The sequence below is a fragment of the Ovis canadensis genome, chromosome Y (genome assembly GCF_042477335.2).
Source record: "Ovis canadensis isolate MfBH-ARS-UI-01 breed Bighorn chromosome Y, ARS-UI_OviCan_v2, whole genome shotgun sequence".
Taxonomy (NCBI): domain Eukaryota; kingdom Metazoa; phylum Chordata; class Mammalia; order Artiodactyla; family Bovidae; genus Ovis; species Ovis canadensis.
In genome coordinates this window covers 5374184-5394866 of record NC_091271.1, presented here as the reverse complement: position 1 = coordinate 5394866, position 20683 = coordinate 5374184, and the positions used below count along the sequence as shown (strand labels likewise).

The 20683-nt window shown below is 45.6% G+C and overlaps 1 protein-coding gene across 19 annotated transcripts in view; it reads left to right on the top strand.

The window, feature by feature from the left end:
- LOC138431411 (patatin-like phospholipase domain-containing protein 4) overlaps positions 1-20683 on the top strand; it is a 120781-nt gene that overhangs the window by 26164 nt on the left and 73934 nt on the right. For 13 of the 19 annotated variants that reach the window (XR_011253681.1, XR_011253680.1, XR_011253684.2 and 10 more), the window contains one exon: positions 13377-13529. Coding sequence is in view for 12 of the 19 variants with exons in the window: in XM_069573533.2 (XP_069429634.1) it covers positions 13377-13529 (153 nt within the window). In the remaining 7 variants the exon portion in view is untranslated. Of the gene's footprint in view, positions 1-13376; positions 13530-15799; positions 16006-16482; positions 16694-20683 lie in introns of those variants that run through there. The other 6 variants (XM_069573538.1, XM_069573534.1, XM_069573542.2 and 3 more) reach the window with 2 other exon arrangements.

The window sequence follows — 20683 nt, the reverse complement described above, 5'->3', positions numbered from 1 at the left end:
CCCGGCCTCCTCTGTTCATGGGACTCTCCAGGCAAGAGTACTGGAGTGGGCTGCCATCGCCTTCTCCAGGGGATCTTCCCCACCTGTATCTCTTGCATCTCTTGCACTGGCAGGCGGATTCTTTACCCCTGAGCCATCGGGAGGCCCTGTTGTTAGTTCTGTTAAGGTGCTTTAGCCGTGCCCGACTCTGTGTGATCCCGTAGGCGGCAGCCCCCCAGGCTCCCCCGTCCATGGGATTTTCCAGGCAAGAGTGCTGGAGTGGGCTGCCATCGCCTTCTCCGGTTCTTAGTTCTGCCGTCCAGCAAAGTGAATCACCCGTGTGTTTCCATATATTCCCTCTTTTTTAAAATTTTCTTCCCCGCTAGGTCACCGTGGAACGCTGAGTCGAGTTCCGCGCGCTCTACCCGCTAGGTCACCGTGGAACGCTGAGTCGAGTTCCGCGCGCTCTACCCGCTAGGTCACCGTGGAACGCTGAGTCGAGTTCCGTGCACTCTACAGCAGTTTCTCGTTGCTTTTCTACGTTAGACACAGTGTCAGTACTATAGATATATCAACTCCAGTCTCTCAGGTCGTCCCTCTCCGCCGCCTGTCCTCTTGGTCTGCATACATTTGTTCTCTCAGTCTGTCTGTCTCCTTCTGCTTTGCCAGATAAGCTCGTCTGTACCATTTTTCTAGACTGCACGCGTGAGTGATCTTATAGGATATTTGCTTTTCTCTTCTTGACGTAGTGCACTCTGTATGACGGTCTCTAGGTCCGTCCACGTCCTGTCAGTGGCACCGTTTCGTTCCTTTTCGTGGCTGAGTAATCTTCCATCGTCTGTGTGTACCACATCTTCATCTGTTCTTCTGTCGATGGACGTTTAGGTTGCATCCACGTCCTGGGTTTGTAAATAGTGCTGCAGTGCAGGTGGGGGCGCATGTGTCTTTTTGAATTATGGTTTTGTTGGGGTGTGTGCCTAGGAGTGTGGTTACTGGGTCATGTGGTACTTCTATTTTTAGTTTTGTGGAGAACCTCCATACTGGTCTCCATAGTGGCTGCATCAATTTAGATGCTCAACAACAGTGTAGGAGGGTTCCCTTTTCTCCACACCCTCTCCAGCATCTACTGTTTGCAGATTTCTTTTTTTCATATTGAGCTGCATGAGCTGTTTGTGTATTTTAGAGATTAATGCCTTGTCAGTTGCTTCATTTGCAAATATTTTCTCCCGTTTTAAGGATTGTCGTTTTGTCTTATTTATGAATTGGTTTGCTGTGCGGAAGCTTTTGAGTGTAACTGGGTCCTCCTAGTTTATTTTTGTTTTTATTTTCTATCTTCTAGGAGTTGGGTCAGAAAGATCTTACTGCAATTGATGTTAAACCGTGTTCTGCCCGTGTTTTCCTCTAAGAGTTTTATAGTGTCCAGCCTTAAATATACGTCTTTGATCCATTTTGAGTTTATTTTTGTGTTTGATGTTAGGAAGTGTTCTAATTTTATTCCTTTACGTGTAGCTGTCCAGATACCACTGATTGAAGACACTGTCTTTTCCCCATTGTATATTCTTCCCTCCTTTGTCATACACTCAGTTCGGTTCAGTTCAGCTGCTCAGTCGTTCTTTGTGACCCCATGAACCGCAGCATGCCAGGCCTCCCTGTCCATCACCAACTGTTGGAGTCTACCCAAACTCATGTCCATCAAGTCGGTGATGCCATCCAACCATCTCATCCTCTGTCGTCCCCTTTCCTCCTGCCCTCAATCTTTCCCAGCATCAGGCTCTTTTCCAATGAGTCAGCTCTTCACATCAGGTGGCCAGAGTATTGGAGTTTCAGCTTCAACACCAGTCCTTCCAATGAAAATTCAGGACTGATTTCCTTTAGGAAGGACTGCTTGGATCTCCTTGCAGTCCAAGGGACTCTCAAGAGTTTTCTCCAACACCACAGCTCAAAAGCATCAATTCTTCGGTGCTCAGCTTTCTTTATAGTCCAACTCTCACATCCATACATGACTACTGGAAAAACCATAGCCTTGATTAGACTGGACATGGAACAACAGACTGGTTCCAAATAGGAAAAGGAGTACGTCAAGGCTGTATATTGTCACGCTGCTTATTTAACTTATATGCAGAGTATATCATGAGAAACGCTGGGCTGGAAGAAGCACAAGCTGGAACCAAGATTGCCGCGAGAAATATCAATAACCTCAGATATGCAGATGACACCACCCTTATGGCAGAAAGTGAAGAGGAACTAAAAAGCCTCTTGATGAAAGTGAAAGAGGAGAGTGAAAAAGTTGGCTTAAAGCTCAACATTCAGAAAACGAAGATCATGGCATCTGGTCTCATCACTTCATGGGAAATAGATGGGGAAACAGTGGAAACAGTGTCAGACTTTATTTTTTGGGGGCTCCCAAATCACTGTAGATGGTGATTGCAGCCATGAAATTAAAAGATGCTTACTCCTTGGAAGAAAAGTTATGACCAACGTAGATAACATATTGAAAAGCAGAGACATTACTTTGCCAACAAGGTCTGTCTAGTCAAGGCTATGGTTTTTCAGTGGTCATGTATGGATGTGAGAGTTGGACTGTGAAGAAAGCTGAGCGGCAAAGAATTGATGCTTTTGAACTGTGGTGTTGGAGAAGACTCTTGAGAGTCCCTTGGACTGCAAGGAGATCCAACCAGTCCATTCTAAAGGAGATCAGTCCTGGGTGTTCTTTGGAAGGAATGATGCTAGAGCTGAAACTCCAGTACTTTGGCCACCTGATGGGAAGAGTTGACTCATTGAAAAAGACCCTGATGCTGGGAGGGATTGAGGGCAGGAGGAGAAGGGGATGACAGAGGATGAGATGGCTGGATGGCATCACCGACTCGATGGACTTGAGTTTGGATAAACTCTGGGAGTTGGTGATGGACAGGGAGGCCTGGCGTACTGCGATTCATGGGGTTGCAAAGAGCCGGACACGCCTGAGCAACTGAACTGAACTACAGTGAGCGACTGAACTGAGTGAACTACCGCCTGCTCTCTGCTGTCCACACTGCCCAAAGTCATTTCTGCCAGCTTCTTTCTGTGTCCTGCAAACATGTTTGTGCTATAAAATTTCACCATCCTGTCTGATCCTGGTCTTCCGTAGCCTACACACCAGCGCACATACTGATAACCAGACACAGTGTCTACTTAATGCACACCAGAGATAAGCGTCTTATGCTCAAACACAGTAGCTATTTATTTGTGTGTGTGCTAAGTCACTCAGTCATGTCTGACTCTGCAACCCCATGGGCCGTAGCCCACCAGGCTCCTCTGTCCATGGGATTCTCCAGGCAAGAACAGTGGAGTGGGTTGCCGTGCCCTCCTCCAGGGGATCTTCCCGACCTAGAACTCAAACCTGCGCCTCTCGGATTCGCCTGCGTTGGCAGGCAGGCTCTTTACCACTAGTGTCACCGTTTAGTTACGTATTATTTGTGTCTTAGTCTATGCTCTGTGTCTTAGTTGCAGCATGAAGGATCTTTTAACTACAGCATGAGACGTCTTAGCAGGGCGTTGTGGGATCTAGTTCCCGAGCAGGGACTGAAACCGTGACGGCCCCTGCGTTAGCAGCTTGGAGTCTCAGCCACTGGGCCACCAGGGAGTCCCCTACACAGCAGCTATGCAACACACCCTGCAGGTATATATTTTGTAATCCCATACAGTGTGTAACACCTACTCAAATCAGGCACACCTTCATGGATGGTTAATGCCGTTTATTTTATAGACATGTGATATGTATGTAGTCGTTTATAAATGTGAACGTGAAAAGCATTTAATAGCTGTCATTGGTTCATTCACTTTGAAGACCCTGCAAAAGGCCTGTGCTCAGTGGATGGTCTCGAAACCAGGGCATTGACTTTTACAAATCTCTTGGCTAATGTGTCTGGGACTCTCTCTGTATTTGGACCCTGTGAGGCCTCATGATTTTCTTCCTCTGACTTTTCCTGCCGTTCCAGCCCTTTTCTGTGCTTCTCATAGGATTCCTGGCCAAGCCAGCCTGCCCTGGCATGATGGCCTAAAAGGGGCAGATGAGAAAAGTGAGGCCAAGTCACCAGATGAAGCCACGGAGAGGCAGACACGGAGAACCTTAAAGTGGTCTGCCTTGTCCAGGTTGAGCTGTTTTTATTAGCACAAGCATTACTTGCAGGGATGGGCTTCCATGCTATTGGCTAAAACCCTCTCCATGACCACTCAGAAACATCATATACACTGATTTTTTTTTCTCTTTAAAGCAGCATAAGCAAAAGCTTGCAGAAAGCCATTTTAAATATTCACTTATTTGTCTGTGCCCTGTCTTGATTGTATCACATGGGATCTCTTAATTGAGGCACGTGGGGTCTAGTTCCCCGACCAAGGATTGAACCAGTGCCCCCTGCATTGGGAGCAAGGAGTCTGAGCTACTAGACCACTTGGGAAATCTCAAAACTGGTTTTTGCACCACCCCCCACTCCAATTCCGAATACTGCCTCTCAGAGGTAGCAGATACTCAGTTACCAAGGAGCACGATTTTTTGTTGTCATTTAAAAATGTGAGAAGTACCCCACTTGACATAACGATTTTAAAGTAATCTAAGTAGCATTTTTCCGTTAGGGCAGTAAAAATCAACACTTATTTTTACCTATAAATGTTGAACACATGCTAGCCAAATCAACTTTACATTATGGTTATGAACTTTGATGATCTGAAATGTGATGATTTCACTTCAAGTTATTGCTTGATAATATATAATCATGACAGAAATGGCTAAATGGCAGGAAAAAAATATATATGCAAAGCACTCAGGTGTCTTACAAGATTATATATGATCATGAAAAGGGGATTTGGGATCCAGGAGTCATCAGCATCTCTGATGTGACGGGTAAATTAAGAGGTGCTGACGGAGAAGGTGGATGGAGCTATGGTAGGGAAGAAAGGAAAGGGAGGGTGGTACGAAGGTTAAAGAACAGAGACCCAGAAGGCTAGTACTGAGCTGGCCAGAAGGTCCACTTGGGTTTTCTGTAATATGGGGAAACCTCAGTGATCTTTCTGGCCACCCAAATATGTTGTATGACTATGCTGAACATGTCCCGTGTTTAAATAGTAATAGCTGTATTATGAATGAGGTGCGGGTGGTGATGGCTCCTAGTTTCTTCCAACATACGATGTCCTCTTCTCCTTCCTCAGTAACGAACTCCAGTTCTTATGTGGACTTATTGCCGTGTAGCTGAAAGGTCCCGATCATCAGTGTTCCTTGCTGCTAGGTGTGGCCATCCCCTTAAGTGCTGGCAGTGAGAGGAAGGCCAAGTTGCTGTGGGACTTATAGGAAGTGAGGTCGTGTATATTTGTTTCCTCCCTGCTGCCCAGAACTTAGATGTGATGACCAGAGCTCTGGCAGCTATTGTGGGTCATGAGGTCACAGATCACTCTGTAGCTAGAGACAGATAGAGTTGGGAAGACTTGGGGCCTGCATGATTTGAGGAGGGGCACCTTACCATTGTACCTTCTATGTTGCTTTCATGGGAAAAAGAAGCAAAACTTCTGTTGTTATTGCTTTCTATCTGATGCATCAGAGGCCACTCCCATGTGCTGTAGCGAATAGTACCACTGTATGCTCAGTTCAGTTCAGTCGCTCAGTCGTGTCCAACTCTTTGCGACCCCATGAATCGCAGCATGCCAGGCCTCCCTGTCCATCACCAACTCCCAGAGTTCACTCAAACTCACGTCCATCAAGTCCGTGATGCCATCCAGCCATCTCATCCTCGGTCGTCCCCTTCTCCTCCTGCCCCCAATCCCTCCCAGCATCAGAGTCTTTTTCAGTGAGTCAACTCTTCGCATGAGGTGGCCAAAGTACTGGAGTTTCAGCTTTAGCATCATTCTTTTCTAAGAACACCCAGGACTGATCTCCTTCAGAATGGACTTGTTGGATCTCCTTGCAGTCCAAGGGACTCTCAAGAGTCTTCTCCAACACCACAGTTCAAAAGCATCAATTCTTCGGCATTCAGCTTGAGGAAATTGAGATGCAGAGACATGCATTCACTTCGCTGAAGACATGTAGCTGAGTTAGGGGGCACCTTTCCCAGGATGATCTCTAATGTCTGCGTCAGTCACAGGCCTTTTGCTCTACTAAGTCTTGTTCATTTCTTAAAATATACATATATTTATATATATTTAAAGAAATATATATATTTTATATAGAAGAAACCTGTATAGTTATCTATGTAAAGAAATCCATATATATTTATATAAATAAAGAACTGTATATATTTATATATATTAAGAAATATTTATATAATTAAGTAGATATATATATTAAGAAATATTTATATATATTAAGAAATAGATATATATATTAAGAAGTAGGTATTTTAAGAAATAGATATATTTTTATATATTTATATTTAGTGAGAAATATATAAAGAAATATATATAATTAAGAAATAGATTATATTTATATTTATATAGCAAGAGAGATATATATTAAGAAATAGATATATATTAAGACAGAGGTATATTAAGAAATAGATATATGTATCTATATTAAGAAATGCATATTTATATTTATATATATTTATATTTCAATATAGTAAGAAATACATATATCTATATTTACATATAGTAAGAAATACATATATTTATATTTACATATAGTAAGAAATACATATATTTATATTTACATATAGTAAGAAATACATATATTTATATTTCAATATAGTAAGAAATACATATATTTATATTTCAATGTGGTAAGAAATACATATATCTGTATTTACATATAGTAAGAAATACATATATTTATATATATATTTGACCTTGGGAGGCGAGGCACGACCCTCTGATGACTGGCCTCTGGGCACAGGGCAGTGTCATAACGCCGTGTTTTTCTGCTTGTTTTTAAACATCGTTTACTAATTCACTTTATTTTGTCGCTGGTTGCACGGTCTGTTGCCGCGCCCAGGCTTCCTCTAGTTGCACTGAGTGGAGGCCACTCTCGAGCTGTGCAAAGGCTTTTCACTGCAGCGGCTTGTCTTCTTCCGGAGCAGACTCGAGGGCGTGTGGGCCTCAGTAGCGGTGGTTCAAGGGTTTCGGTAGTTGTGGCTCCTAGGCTGAGTTGCTCCACGGCACATGGGATCTTCCTGGACCAGGCACCAAACCTGTGTCCCCTGCATTGGCAGGCGGATTCTGAATCCGAGGACCACCAGGGAAGTCCCTGGTTCCCCCTGCTTATGCAATAAAGCCCAGGAAGAGGGGACCCCATGGACACAATGACTGACGGGGTGCTCCTTGGGGTGCCTGCTTGTTTCCGCAGCCACATGGTGGCCGTTTGCCGCTTGCTTAGGACTCAATCGGGAAGATCCCCTGGAGCAGGGAGTGGCACCCCACTCCAGTATTCCTGGGCTTCCCTGGTGGCTCAGACAGTATCCATCCTATGTGTAATCTGCTAACCCCAAGGTTCTAGTCCGTTCCTTCCCCACTCCCTCCCTCTGCCCCTCCCCCTTGACAGTTCTCTGTGACTCTGTTTCTGCTTTGTTGATAAGTTCATTTGCGTCAGATTTTATGTTCCACATATAAATGTTATCATATGCTTTTTGTCTTTCTCTTTCTGGCAAAACTGTTTGCAGAGCAAGTCCAGCCCTGCCTCGAGGTTCTAGCATGAGCTTCTCGCAGTGTGGAACATATGAGCTTCTCGCAGTGTGGAACATATGAGCTTCTCGCAGTGTGGAACATATGAGCTTCTCCCAGTGTGGAACATATATCCAGGCACGCATGGCGTGTTCTGAAAGGGCTTGCTGCAGGAAGAAGTGAGCGCTTTTGGTACTGGGGACAGCCTTAAGCTTTACAGTCTTCGCCTTCAATTATATGACATGAGCCGCTGGAGGTCAGGAGCCTGGTGTGAAGCCTCAAGGCATCACATGTGAGACACGGCTTGGCGTGTGCTGGCAGACGACCGCCCCTCCAGGTTTGCTGTGACGGGTGTCCCTACCCCATAGAATCATGGCCTCAGCTCTGGTCTCCTGCTGTAGCCCACCAAGGACAGCCACAGTAGACCCCCACCCCACTTCTGGGCACGAGATCATCTTCTCTACTGGAGAACCGTTGTTTCTTTTCAACTCTCTGGACTCAGACAGTTCACCTTACCATGGTGCACGTTAGAATATGGTCAGAGACGCAGGTAAAGGGCGTTAGGACAAAAGACAGTCAGCTGTGGGGACCAGAATTCAGAGATGCGGGTAAAGGATGTTAGGACAAGTGACATCAACTTGTAGGGGCCAGATGTTTTTTTTTAATATTTATTAATATTTATACACATTTAAATGTTCCCTGGTGGAATCCCTGGTGGCTCAGATGGTAAAGCGTCAGCCTGTAGTGCAGGAGACCTGGGTTCGATCCCTGGGTCAGAAAGATCTTCTGGAGAAGGAGATGGCAACCCACTCCAGTATTCTGGCCTGGAGAATCCCATGGATGGAGGAGCCTGGCAGGCTCGAGTCCATGGGGTCACAAAGAGTCGGACCACCACTGAGCGACTTCTCTCTCTTTCTCTCTATACACGTTTGTAAATGTTTTTTAATTTATAAGAATTAAAAAAAATTATTTGTTTGCCTGCACTGGGCCTGTGTGGTGGCACATGGATTTTTTTTGGTTTTTTTTTTGAGTTGGGGCATGTGGTATCTAGTTCCCTGATCAGAGATCAAACCTGGGATGCTTTCATTGGGAGTGGAGAGTCTTGGCCACTGGACTACCAGGGAAGTCCCACATGTTTGGTTTTTGAAGCATGTTTTTCTCCTGGAATAATTTTCTTTTTAACTTATTTGGCCTACCATTTCCTTTGGTGAATGAAGGTGCTATAATCTGAAACTAAAACTCAGGGCAAACCTCTGCTGGGAAGAGCCATCAGCAAGCTTTTGGAATCCTCAGTGTCACAGCAGTAGGTGTCACGGCAGCTTATGGAATGCTGCCCGCGAAGTGGGAATGATTTTGAGAAATATGTTGCAAACAGCCAGAGAATTCATGGCCAGAAGCATAGGGAATGCACAGTTCTAATTTATCCATCAGTCAATTCAGTTCAGTTCAGTTCCGTTGCTCGGTCGTGTCCGATTCTTTGTGACCCGATGCACTACAGCACGCCAGGCCTCCCTGTCCATCACCAACTCCTGGAGTTTACCCAAACTCATGTCCATTGAGCCAGTGATGCCATCCAACCATCTCATCCTCTGTCGTCCCCTTCTCCTCTCACCTTCAATCTTTCCTAGCATCAGAGTCTTTTCAAAAGAGTCAGCTCTTTGCATCAGGTGGCCAAAGTATTGGTTTCAGCTTCAGCCTCAGTCCTTCCAATGAATATTCAGGACTGATTTCCTTTAGGATGGACTGCTTCGAACTCCTTGCTGTCCAAGGGACTCTCAAGAGTCTTCTCCAACAACCACAGTTCAAAAGCATCAATCTATCTATAGCACATGAGATATAAGGTATTTTCATTTAGTAATGTTATTGTTGTTTCCAGAAATTTTGCTTGCATTAGCATGCCTGAGGGTGGGGTGGGCTGTGTGTGTGTGCGTGGTTCTGGGAGTGATATAGTTCATGAGAGCATGAATCAGGAGAAAGATGGACTGTATTTACAACATCTGAGCTGCTGGGGTTATGGTTAGAGTAGTGAGTAACGCTGAAAATTTAATCAAGCCGCTTGATAAGCTGTTTGTTTCCCTGACTCTTTATCCAATCAGAATAAGCTAACAAGAGTGAACAAAATTTGGAAAAAAGACTTTCAATTCCCTTAAGCGGCACTCATTAGCCCCATGGTAAATTAGAACACTTTGCACATTAACGAGCCAGATTGCCCTTCTTTTCCTTCAGTTGAGTAAAACAAGGCAGCTGTCAGTTAAGTTATATGGCACTTGGTGCATATTTTTTATTTCCCTTGATGAAACCTCTGTGAATTTTTGTATCATTGGTGAGATACTACTGAGGGTATGAGGGTGTTCTTTCTCTCTCTCTTTCTAGGTATTATCTTATTCCAGAATTTGGTGTCTAAATCCAAAGCAATGAAGGAAGAGAAGAAAAAAAAAACACACACACACAAAAAAAACTCCAGGACTGTAAGGCACAGAACCAGATATCTGGGACCTTCTTTTTTAAAATTAATTAATTTTTATTGAAGTGTGTTTGTTGTTGAGGATCATTTGCTCAGTCGTGTCCAGCTCTTTTCGACCCCATGCACTGCAGCACGCAGGTTCCTCTGCCCTCCACTGTCTGCCGGAGTCTGCTCAAATATGCTAGTTCCGTCACAATGTGGGGCCTTCTTAATACAAATCTGTCTTTTTTAGACAATATTTGTATAGTCGTGTGTGTGTGTGTATCCATATTTATACGTACACAAGCATATATAAATGTGCGTATATAATAAGTACTTACATAAATGTGTTTTGTTCTTTAAAAAAATAAAGATGGTAAGCAGATTACGCAGGTCAGGTTCCTTTTAATTGAATCCACTAATTTTTTTTCCTACACCAAAATGCAGTTCCCTCAACCAGAGATTTTCAACACATTTTCATTTCTGTTTACTTACTTTTATTTCCTCTGAGGGGAGGTGGTTGCTGGCCAAGGCCTTTGTAAACAATATCTATCATTTAGTCACCTGCTCTAGAAATCAAAACAGGTAAGAAAAGCAGTTTAAAAGAAAGAAAGACATCTGAGGAAAGGTGAATGAAGGTTTTTAACTCAGTTAAGGACGCTTTATGCTAACCTGTTTCTCAGTCCTTACCTCCTTGCTTTTTTTCCTCCAAAATAGACTGTTTTGTGAGGTTGCTGTTGTTCAGTCGATAAGTTGTGTCCTACTGTTTGTGTCCCCATGGACTGCAGCGTGCCAGGCTCCTCTGTCCTCCAGTGTCTCCCAGAATTTGCTCAGACTCATGTCCATTGGGTCCATGATGCCATCCACCCATCTCATCCTCTCTCACCCCCTTCTCCTCCCACCCTCAATCTTTCCCAGCATCACGGTCTTTTCCAGTGCGTGGGTTCTTCACAGCAGGAGGCCAAAGGATTGAAGCTTCAGCTTCAGCAGTGATTTTGCAGCCCAAGAAAATAAAATCTGTCACTGCTTTCACTGTTTCCCCATCTCTTTGCCATGAAGTGATGGGACTGGATGCCATGATCCTAGTTTTCTGAACGTTGAGTTTCATTTCAGCTTTTTCACTCTCCTCTTTCACTTTCATCAAGAGGCTTTTTGGTTCTTCTTCACTTTCTGCCATTAGGGAGGTATCACCTGCATGTTGGAAGTCATTTATATTTCTTCTGACAGTCTTGATTCCAGCTTGGGATTCATCCGGCCTGGCATTTCGTGTGATACACCCTGCGTATTGGGTAAATAAGCGAGGTGACAGTTTACAGCCTCCTTTTAGCCTCTTTTTAGCCAGTCAGTTGTTGCATCTGAGTCTAACTGTTGCCTCTTGACTGGCATACAGGTTTCTCCAGAGACAGGTAAAGTGGTCTGGTATTCCCATGTCTTTACGAATTTTCCACAGTTTTTGGAAAGGCTTTAGTCAAAGCCTCTAGTATAAATCAGTGGAGCAGGAAGCAGAAGTAGATATTTTCCAGAATTCCCTTGCTTTCTCCAGGATCCAGTGAATGTTGGCAATTTGGTTTGCAGTTCCTCTGCCTTTTCTGAATGCAGCTTGCACATCTGGAAGTTCTCGGTTGGCATGACCCTGAAGCCTTGCATGCAAGATTTTAAGCATGATCCTACTAGTATGGGAGATGAGTGCAATTGTCCAGTGGTTGGCACATACTTGAGTACTACCCTTCTTGGGAATTGGGAGGAGGCTGGACCTTTTCTGGTCCTCTGGCCACTGCTGAGTTTTCCAACTCAAATTGGCTGACATATTGAGTGCAGCACTTGAACAGCATCATCTTGTAGGATTTGAAATAGCTCAGCTGAAATTTCGTCACCTCCACCAGCTTTGTTCATAGTGATGCTTCCTAAGGCCCACTTGACTTCACACTCCAGGATGTCTGACTCTGGGTGAGTGACATGGCGTTCTCCACAATTTTTAGCTTTGTATTCCCACATCCACGGCAGGATATTTCCAATCTGGATATAGCTTGGAGCGTTTGAACTCCAGTTTTGTGTGTCTGTGTATTTATTGTTCGAGCCGATTCTGGGGCTCAAGGACAGATTGGAAGTCTTTTTCACTTGAAACACCATGAGGAATTCCACCTTTGTGCTTCTTCAGCCTTCCCTCAGTGTCCAGGTGTGCAGAAGCCTGTGGATGGTCCTCGGTCCTGCCGTTGTGTCTCTCCCTCTCTTTCCTTTGGGCTGAGGTCTGAAAGCACAGACTCTCTTCTGAACAACGCTCCTGTTGAACACTTCATACCCCTCTCTCACCCTTCCACCCCACCTGGAATTTTCAAGCCTTGAAGCCCTATGTACTCAGGAGTCACTTTGGAGATGAAAGTGTTTCTGATGGTCCTTTATTTATTTACTTTTCACTTGGCTATAGACAATGCCAATTTGCAGTTCTGAAGTTAAAAATGGAGCCTCCCATTATGGGGGATGATCTGCTCAGTGTCAGAGTCAACTTGGCTTTGCATCCTGATTAGATGATAAATCCCAAGCTCCTTACATGTGGCTTCTTATGCATGTGCCATCATCAGTTAAAACAAAATAATAAGGTCTTAAGTAATCTACTTAAAGATTTTAAAACAACTGGAAAGATTTCCTGATTCCGTCCAAACTTCTTGGTTTGGTTTAGTCACTAAGTTGTGTCTGACTCTTGCGATCCCATGGACTGAGAACCTACTGGGCTGCTCTGTCCATGGGGTTCTCCAGGCAAGAATACTGGAGCAGGTTGCCATTCCCTTCTCCAGGGGATCTTCCTGACCCAGGAATCAAACCCAGGTCTCCTGCACTGGCAGACAGCTGACCACCAGGGAAACCCATGGGTTTCTTACTATAATTTCTTACTATAAACCCAAACTTCTTACTATATGCATAAAGGCTGTGTGTGTGTGTTCTGTGCTCAGTCATGTCCGACTCTTTGTGACTCTATAAATTGCAGCACAGAAGGCTCCTCTGTCCATGGGATTGTCCAGGCAAGAATCCTGGAGTGGGTTGCCATGCCCTTCTCCAGTGGATCTTCCCCACCCAGGGATCGAACACATTGCAGGCAGGTTCTTTACCGTGGAGCCACCGCGGAATCCTGTGGGTTAATGATATGCATACAGAGATTTGCTTCGCTTCCAAAACAAATCCGATCCAGCTGGTCCTCATCAATGGTAACTCAAGGGCGTTCATCCCCAAGGCTCGGATTCTCAGAAGGACGGTGTCGTCTTGGGGAAGTCCACGCTCACTGTCTTCACGTGGGAGGGATGCAGTCTCCACGTGCTGACCAGGGCCATTCTCTCTGCAGAAGTGGGTGGACGGAAGCTTCACCAACAGCCTGCCAATCCTGCCGGTCGGCCGCACAGTGACCATCTCCCCGTTCAGTGGGCGACTGGATGTCTCCCCACAGGATAAAGGGCGGCTGCATTTCTACCTTAGCGTCACCAACCAGGAAGTACTGGTGAGTCCTGACGTGCCCCGACCGCCACAGACCCCCTGAAGCTCTCCGCATGCTTCCCACACTTGGCAGCTCCATTGTATGTACAGATTTGCATGCATATTCTGTTTTAATTTACTTATTTTAATTGGAGGCTAATTACTTTACAATATCGTAGTGGTTTTTGCCATATTTTAAATGAGTCACAACATATGTCATGCGTATGGACCTAGGTACCTATAGACTGTGAGTGTGCAATCTTTTTTTTTTTTTAACTATTGTTGAACTGTCTCTGTGGGACATTTCCCATTTCTTCACTTATTTTTCAGGTCAGCATACTTGGCAAGTTTTCAATGCAGTTTTATTTATTTATTTTTTTAAAAGACTTATTTACTTACTGGTTGTCTGCATTAGATCTTAGTTGCAGTGGGCAGGCTCCTTGTTTCAGCGAGAGGTCTCTAGAGCTCACAGGTTCTCTAGTGTGGCTGGAGAGCCTAATTCCAGAGTGCATGGACTCTGGTTGTGGCACTTGGGCTCAGTAGTGGAGGTGCTTGGGCTCAGTAGTGGAGGTGCTTGGGCTCAGTAGTGGAGGTGCTTGGGCTCAGTAGTTGAGGTGCTCGGGTCCCCTGTGGCATGTGGGACCCTTAGTTCCCCCCATAGAGATTGAAACCTATGTCCCCTGCATTGGAAGGCAGTCTGAACCACTGGACCACCAGGGAAGTGCAATTTTTTTTTTTTTTAGATTTTTTTTTTTTTAATGTGGACCATTAATTTTTTTAAGAGTCTTTTTTGAATTTGTTATAATATTGCTCCTGTTGTTTATATTCTGTTTTTTTTTTTGCCACATGGAATGTGGGATGCTACCTCCCTGGTGGTGGTGGTGGTGGTGATGGTAGTGGTGGTGGTGGTGATGGTGGTGATGGTTTAGTTGCTAAGTCGTGTCCGACTCTTGCGACCCCATGGACTCGACTCTTACGACACCACGGACTATAGCCCGCCAGGCTCTGCTGTCCATGAGATTCTCCAGGCAAGAATTCTGGAGTGGATTGCCGTTTCCTTCCTGGTAGGGCCCTAAGTTTTCTGCTAATGTTTTTACATACTTATCATTGCCACCTTTTAAAACAATTAAATGATCTCATTCACAACTGTACTGAGGGGACTTCCTTGGTAGTCCAGTGGTTAAGACTTCTAAAGCAGGGGATATGCCTTGGATCCCTGGTCAGGGAGGTAGGTGAGGAAGGAAATGGCAAAAATGTTGATTCCCTCAATCTAGTCAAAAATTAGTTCTCAACAGGGAGTGATACTATATACAGGCGCGTGCGTGCTAAGTCACATCCGACTCTATGCAACCCCGTGGACTGTAGCCCCCGAAAGTGAAAGTGTTAGTTGCTCAGTGGTGTCTGACTCTTGGTGACCCGATGGACTGTAGCCTCTGTCCACGGAGTTCTCCAGGCAAGAATGCTGGAGTGAGTTGCCATGCCCTCCTCCAGGGCATCTTCCCCACCCAGGGATCGGGCCTGTGGCTCCTGCATTGGCAGGAAGATGCTTTACCTTTGGAGTCACCAGGGAAACCCATTATATGCAGGAGACACTGGCTAAGTCGGGAACGTGTACCGGCATCTAGGGATAGAGCTCAGGGATGCCGTCAGCATCCTACAGTGTGCAGGACAGACGCCCCCGCAGAGAAGCATCTGGCCCCAAACGTCAGTGGTCCCCAGGCTGAGAAACCCTCTTGCAGTCTACGTGTGGAGTGGTGTGTTTTGTTTTGTATTGAGGGGTGGGGAGTATGCTGGGGCTTAGTTGCCATGCAGGCTTTTCTCGAGTTGCAGAGAGCAGGCTTCTCATTGCAGCAACTTCTCATTGCAGCGGCTTCTCGAGTTGCAGAGTACAGGCTCTAGGGCATACGGGCTTCAGTAGTGGTAGCACGTGAACTCAGCAGCTGCAGCTCCCAGGCTCTCAGGCACAGGTTTAATAATCATGGTGCACAGCCTTAGCTGCCCTGAGATGTGTGGGCTCTTCCGGGACCAGGGATCCAACTTGCATCCACCTCACTGGCAGCCAGATTCTTTACCACCAAGCCATCAGCAAAGCCCGCAGTTCAGATTTTAAGATTATTTTGTTTATACTGACTGGAAAGCCCTGCAGTTCACATTTTAAGATGATTTTCTTCCTACTGCTATATATATATTGTTTTGCATTGCTAATAGTATGTATAACAAGCAGGCTTTGCTTACAGAAGGTTGACTGACCAGCCCTGTCATATCCTACGGTGCCCGTGTGTCTTTCTGTCCTAGCTGTCGGTGGCAAACTTGGTGAGACTCAACCGGGCCCTCTTCCCACCAAGCAGGAGGACAATGGAATCACTCTATCAATGGGGCTTTGATGACGCCAGCAGGTTTTTACTTAAAGAAAGTTGGTTTGAGTAGGACGCTTACAACTTGTTAATGGAGAACACAGTTCTTCAGGGAGGTTTCTAATTAAATCCTTTTGTAAAAGCCTATCATCACTATCAATTTTATTATGAGTTTTATAATGCTTGCAACTTTTAAAAATTTTGTTTTGAGGAATAGCCAATTTTCAACGTTGTGATGGTTTCAAGTGGACAGCAAAGGGACTCAGCCATACGTATGCATGCATCCCTTCTCCCCCAAACTCCCCTCCCATCCAGGCTGCCGCATGACACTGAGCAGAGTTCCCTGTGCTGGACAGCAGGGCCTTGCTGGGTCTCCGTGTTAAACACAGCAGCGTGTCCACGTCCATCCCAAACTCTCTAGCTACCCCTTCCCCCATCCTTCCCCCTGGGAACCATCAGGTTATTACAGAGGATTGAGCAGAGTTCTCTGTGCTGGACAGCAGGTGCCTGTTGGTTATTCATTTGAGATATACCAGTGTATATAGGCAATCATAAGTTCACTCACTAAGTCTGTGAGTTTATTTCTGTTCTGTAAGTAAGTTCGTTTGTATCATTTCTTTTTAGATTTTGCATGTAAGAGATGCCATACAATAGTTCTCATTCTCTGCTTCACTTCACTTGGTGTGACAATCTCTCGGTCCATCCGTGGTGCTACAGATTGGCATTAATTTCTTCATTTTGACGGCTGAGTCATATCCCACTGAATCAACACCCCTGGTGCCTCAGACAGTAAAGAATCTGCCTTCAAAGCAGGAGACCCGGCTTCAGTTTCTGAGTTGGGAAGATCCCCTGGAGGAGGGAATGGCAACCCACTCCAGTATTCTTGCCTGGAGAATCCCATGGACAGAGGAGTCTGGCGGGCTAGTCCGTAAGGTCTCAAAGAGGTCAGACAGCAGTGACGGAGCATGCTCGCATACACAGCGTGGACAGGTCCATCCCAAACTCCCTAACTGTCCCTTCCCCCATATCATTCCCTCCCATCCCCCTGCTGGGCAACCGTAAGTTCATCCTCTAAAGTCTATGAGTCTCTGTTTTGTAGGTAAGTTCATTTGTACCATTTCTGTTTCGATGCCACACCTAAGGGATGTCATGCACTATTTCTCCTCCTCTGTCCGACTTAATTCACTCACCGTGACCCTCACTAGGTCCACCCATGCCGGAAGTAGCATTATTTCATTTTTTTCACGGCCGAGGAATATCCCATTATATGTATGTACAACATTTGTCTGTCTCATCGACAGAGGAAAGGTCAGCATGTTAGACTTTTAAACAGTGTATCGTCCCCATACTGCATGCCTTTGACCTTATTAGTGGGAGGATCGTGTAAGATGCTTGAAAAGTCTGTGGAGCATCAGCTTTCTTACATGTGGGAGTAAGTGTTAGTCACTCAGGCATGCCCGACTCTTTGCAACCCCATGGACTGCAGCCCGCCAGGCTCCTCAGTCCATGGGATTCTCCAGGCGAGGTTTCTGGAATGGGTTGCTGTTTCTTTCTCCAGGGGATCTTCTCAACCCAGGGATTGAACCCAGGTCTCCTGCACTGCAGGGAGATGCTTTACGGACTGAGCTACAGGGGAAGCCCCTGCAGCTACAGAGACATAATAGAGCACTTTGACCTGCAGCCCCGGGGTTCTCCAGGTGTGTCCTGACAGCCCCTCACCTGAACCCATCACAGCTGCGTGGCGTTCGATGGTTATAGCACGTCCTCGGGCACCGTGCTAACAGAAATGGATGCTGTCACCAATGTCTCCACGTTCCTCAGCTCTTCAAAGCACCCCCTAGGAGAGGCGTCTGGAAACCCTGGAGAAACTTTCTGACCCAGATCCTGATACGCTGGCACGGCTGTTATCTGTGACCGGCAGCTCAATAAGTTCCCAGTTGCCCGCTGAGGCCGAGTCCTACTATCTTTGAATCTGTCATGTAAAATTTCATCAGTCATTTCTTCGTTGCCGTAACACTCTTCACTTTGTAACTATGGTAACCCACTGCTTCCACAGACGATTAGAGAAAAGAGATTTGAGGTTAAATAATGCACTCAAGGAGCAAGCCATATATTAAAAAAAAAAAAAAAAAAACTCTTACATTCTGGTTTCCTGATACTGGGCATCATGTGTGCATACGTGAAGCTGGGAAAGAAAGAACCATGAGGCTCTGGGTGTTGAATTAGGATTTTAAACAGGCCTGGGCAGTTACAGTGGAGCCTTGTTGTCATAAAAGCGACTTGTGTAACTCAGTGAAGCTCTGAAGTGCTTAGTCACTCAGTTGTGTCTGACTCATTGCAACTCTCTGGACTGTAGCCCACCCAGCTCCTCTGTCCATGGGATTCTTCAGGCAAGTATACTGGAGTGGGTTGTCATTTCCCCATCCAGGGGATCTTCCCGACCCAGGGATGGAACCCACTTCTTCTGCACTGGAGGCGGATTCTTTACAAGCCATGCCATGCAGGGGCACACTAGAGGGACGGGTCACGGTGAAGAGTTCCGATACAATGTGGTCCACTGGAGGAGGACATGGCAACCGACTCCAGTATTCTTGCTGTGAGTACCCCATGAACAATATGAAAAGGTTTCAGTTATGCTGCTTTTTTTTCCTGATTAAAACAGATACACGTAATTACTTATGCATATAAATATTAATCATAGAAATATTTTTGGTTCTCAGGCACTTCTTTTACAGTTGAGGCACTGATTATCAGGGAAATTCAGGGTTTAGCGTTTTTCTTGCCTAAGTTATGTCTGCACTGTCATAAAATTTTTTGAAGTGATTGCCAACATAACTTGAAGCAAGAACGAAAGCAATTACTGGAGATTAGGAAAAGTGGATAAATTTTATTAACGATGATTCTTTGTTGTAGTTCAGTCGCTAAGTTGTGTCCGACTCTTTGCAACCCCATGGACTGCAGCACACCAGGCTTCCCTGTCCTTTACCGTCTCCAGGAGTTTGCTCACGCTCATTGCGTTAACAATGCCATCCAACCATCTCATCTTCTGTCGCCCCCTTCTCGTACGTTCAGTCTTTCCCCGCATCAGGGTCTTTTCCGAGTCAGTTCTTCGAATTAGGTGGCCAAACTACTGGAGCTTCAGCATCAGTCCTTCCAGTGAACACCCAGGACTGATCTCCTTTAGGATGGACTGGTTGGATCTCCTTGCAGTCCAAGGGACTCCTCAAGAGTCTTCTCCAGCATCACAGTTCAAAAGCATCAGTTCTTCGACGCTCAACCTTCTTTTTGGTCCAACTCTCACATCTGTACGTGACCACTGGAAATTGTATAAGAGTAGTCATAATTATTATTTTATTGTCACTTTATAATCCTACCGAAAGTAGTTTTTATTACTATTAAATTATTAATATTTACAGACAGTTTAAGTGGGCTGAGTTCACCATGAAATCACTCACCAGGTACTTCATTTTGCTTTTGCTGACTCAGCTCAAAGCTTTGCCAGCTGCATGCTCATCCATACATCTGTGTGTCCTCAGATATGTCCCCTTGGGATAATTCCTCTGCTGATCTTTTTTTTTTATTTAATCTCCCTTGCTCTTGATTGACTTCAAAAGGGGCAAGAATACGACTCAGTCTTCTCCTTGCTGTCGAAAACCTTTCGACTGTGAAGTCCTGCGCTACTTGGAGTAACACATCCAACTTGATCTTGAAATAAAGTAGTTTTTCGAATGAACGGACGAGGGAAGGGATCCGTTTCACAGCCACTTTGCAGGGCTTTTAGCACAGGATGCCCAGAATCGATGGTAGGAGATGGGGGAAGTCGTCTTCCCTAGAGAGGCATCTCAGTCCATACGGGTGGTCCTAACAAAACTACAAACCCTTCTCCCTGGTATAGATGCTAGCAAGTCCAAGATCAAGGCCCTAGAGAGTTTACCTTTCTCCCTGGGCTAGAAACTAGGAAGTCCGAGATGAAGGCACTGGAGACTTCCCTGGAACTCTAGTGGTTAAGACCTCCCCTTCCAATGTAGGAGGCTGCGAGTTCTATCCCTGGTCAGAGAACTTAAGATCCCACATGCCTCCAGGCCAAAAAAACCAAAATGTAAAACAGCAGCAATGTGGTAAGAAGTTCAATAAAGAGTTTAAAAACGGTCTACATTTTAAAAATGTCTCTTATTGAACAAACAAGCATCAAGATACTGTCTGGTTCAGTGTCTTCACTTGGTAGAAGGGGTGAAGAAGGTTTCTGGGGTACTTTTGTAAGGACGCTAATCCCGTTTATGAGGGCTCAACCCCCACCATCTAACCACCTCCCCAAACCCCCACTTTCTGTTACCATCACGTTTTCCATGTTTGAGTGCCGTGTCCTGCTTCTTTCAAGTCCATGGCCTATAACCCACCAGGCTCCTCTGTCCATGGGATTCTCCAGGCACGAATACTGGAGTGGGTTGCCATGCCATTTTCCAGGGGATCTTCCCAACCCGGGATCAAACCTGCATTTCCTATGTTGGGAGGCAGATTCTCTGCCGCTGAGCCAACAGGGACCATCACATTGGGGGTTAAGAGTTCAACATACGCATTTTCGGGACATAGCCTGGCGTGCTGCAGTCCATAGGGTTGCAAAGAGTCGGACACGACTGAGCGACTGAACTGAACCAACTGACACCTGCAGTCTGCAGCTCAAAGGGAGTTAGAGTCACTGCTGTGCAGTGAGGGGAGGGTTAGGGTTAGGGAGGCGTGTGTACACAAAACCCAGCTAATTCCCTTGGTCATCCCCTCTGCTACGGTCACCAGTGGTCTAGTTAGTGGAAGGTTACCGTGACCTTCT